At 37.1% G+C, this 1624-nt stretch overlaps 1 protein-coding gene across 1 annotated transcript in view; it reads left to right on the top strand.

The window, feature by feature from the left end:
* MAP7 (microtubule associated protein 7) overlaps window positions 1–1624 on the top strand; it is a 205856-nt gene that overhangs the window by 120032 nt on the left and 84200 nt on the right. Inside the window, exon 2 of the mRNA XM_007946315.2 lies at window positions 558–659. Within this exon, the coding sequence (XP_007944506.2) occupies window positions 558–659 (102 nt within the window). The remainder of the gene's footprint in view (window positions 1–557; window positions 660–1624) is intronic.

A 1624-nucleotide genomic window follows, 5' to 3' on the forward strand; every position in this document is an offset into this window, starting at 1 on the left:
CCCTCTGTGCCTTTCTGAGATACGTTGTCCCCGCTCTTGTGTGACACTGAATTGACTCTGATTTCCCCTAGTCTTTTTAATAATCTTTCATAATCTTTGTTGGTGAACTTTTGTTGGAAGCGCTTTCCAAATGCCAGTAAAGAGTATCTCCTGATTTCCTTTGAATGATCTGCTTGGTTATGTTGTTGGAATTTTTTAGTGACTGAAGCATGAACTTTAGGTTAATGTATTAGATTGGAGACTTTAGGTTCCAATTGTGCTTCCATGCAGTTTCCTTATCTATAAACTGGGACAGCCGTGACCCTTGGGCACGCTACTATAGGATTGACTTGAGCTGAGGCTATGAATTTAGGATGAGCATTGACTGTGTCCTTCCCACTGATGTACGCTTCTTAAGGGTAGGGGCCAAAACTATTTCATGTTTTTACCTCCTGAATCTAGCCTTGTACTTGATAACAAGATTAATAGTAAATGTTGAATAGGTGAATGTTTCTGAATAAGTTTTAAGAAACTAAATACCTCTCTCTCTCTCTTTTTTTTCTTTCTCATTTACATAGCGCCTGACAGCCACAAAGTGCAAGATAAGAAGACTCCTGCCACCAACCGCCCCACCTCTGCTGTTTCAGGACAAAATAGCAACCACTCAGGAAATAAACCAGGTATGATGCATTCATTGTTTTCATTGTACAAAAATGAAAGTTATCCCCAAAGTCTTAAAGGCATGCTGATGAATTACAGATTGAAGCCAGAATTTAGGAGAACTTGGTTCCAGTCCTGCCAGCAACACACACACTCACACTGGCTTATATGAGTTTGTTAATTCAGAGAACCTCTCAAAGCCTTCATTTTCTGTCTTTAAAATGGAGATTAAAATACTTACCCTGCTTACCTCCCTGAATTAATTTGACAATCAATGAGATGGTGTATGTTGATGTACTTGTTTTCTCCCAAGCAGTGGTAATAATGTTATTTTTCTGTCTGTAATGATAGCTAAAACACAATTCTTTATACCTGTATATTCAGCATTATTGCTTATCTCTTTTATGACTATTTGAAAAAACCATTTTAAGAAATCACACATAGCAAAGCTGGTATGAAATTATGTTTTTATTCTCCATTCCCTGCAATGATTCTACACCTACACAGTAATTTCATTTAATAGTCTATGATTCATGGTCTATTCCACTCAGTGATGCAAAGAAACAGTCTGTAAACACAATGCAAACAATTGACTAGACAATACAATTGCTTCTTGGTATCCAACAAGTGCTGCTTAGTCCTTTGCAGAAACTAACATATAGATGATGGTAAGAAATGCCAAAGGAGGGAAAAGGCAGACTGAATACCCCATGAAGTTCTTGCATGCCTACTTCATGCTGTTTCCAAGGCCAAGGTCACTGGAAAACAGTGAATCAGGGAGAATAGAGAAGAAAATAACAGGGTCTAGCCTCATCTCTGTTGTATGTGGTTTTGTAATTTTTTTTTCTTTGGTATTAAAAAGATTTAGAACAGAGGAGATAGATGTGGCTTGTCATTTAGAAGGAAACAACAAGTTCTGTTGCAAGTATTACACAAGCAGCCATTAATGAAAAAATTATAAATGGTTTCAACAGAGTTGTGATTA

The sequence above is a fragment of the Orycteropus afer genome, unplaced genomic scaffold (genome assembly GCF_000298275.1).
Source record: "Orycteropus afer afer isolate SDZICR_OR568_19922 unplaced genomic scaffold, OryAfe1.0 scaffold00155, whole genome shotgun sequence".
Taxonomy (NCBI): Eukaryota; Metazoa; Chordata; class Mammalia; order Tubulidentata; family Orycteropodidae; genus Orycteropus; species Orycteropus afer.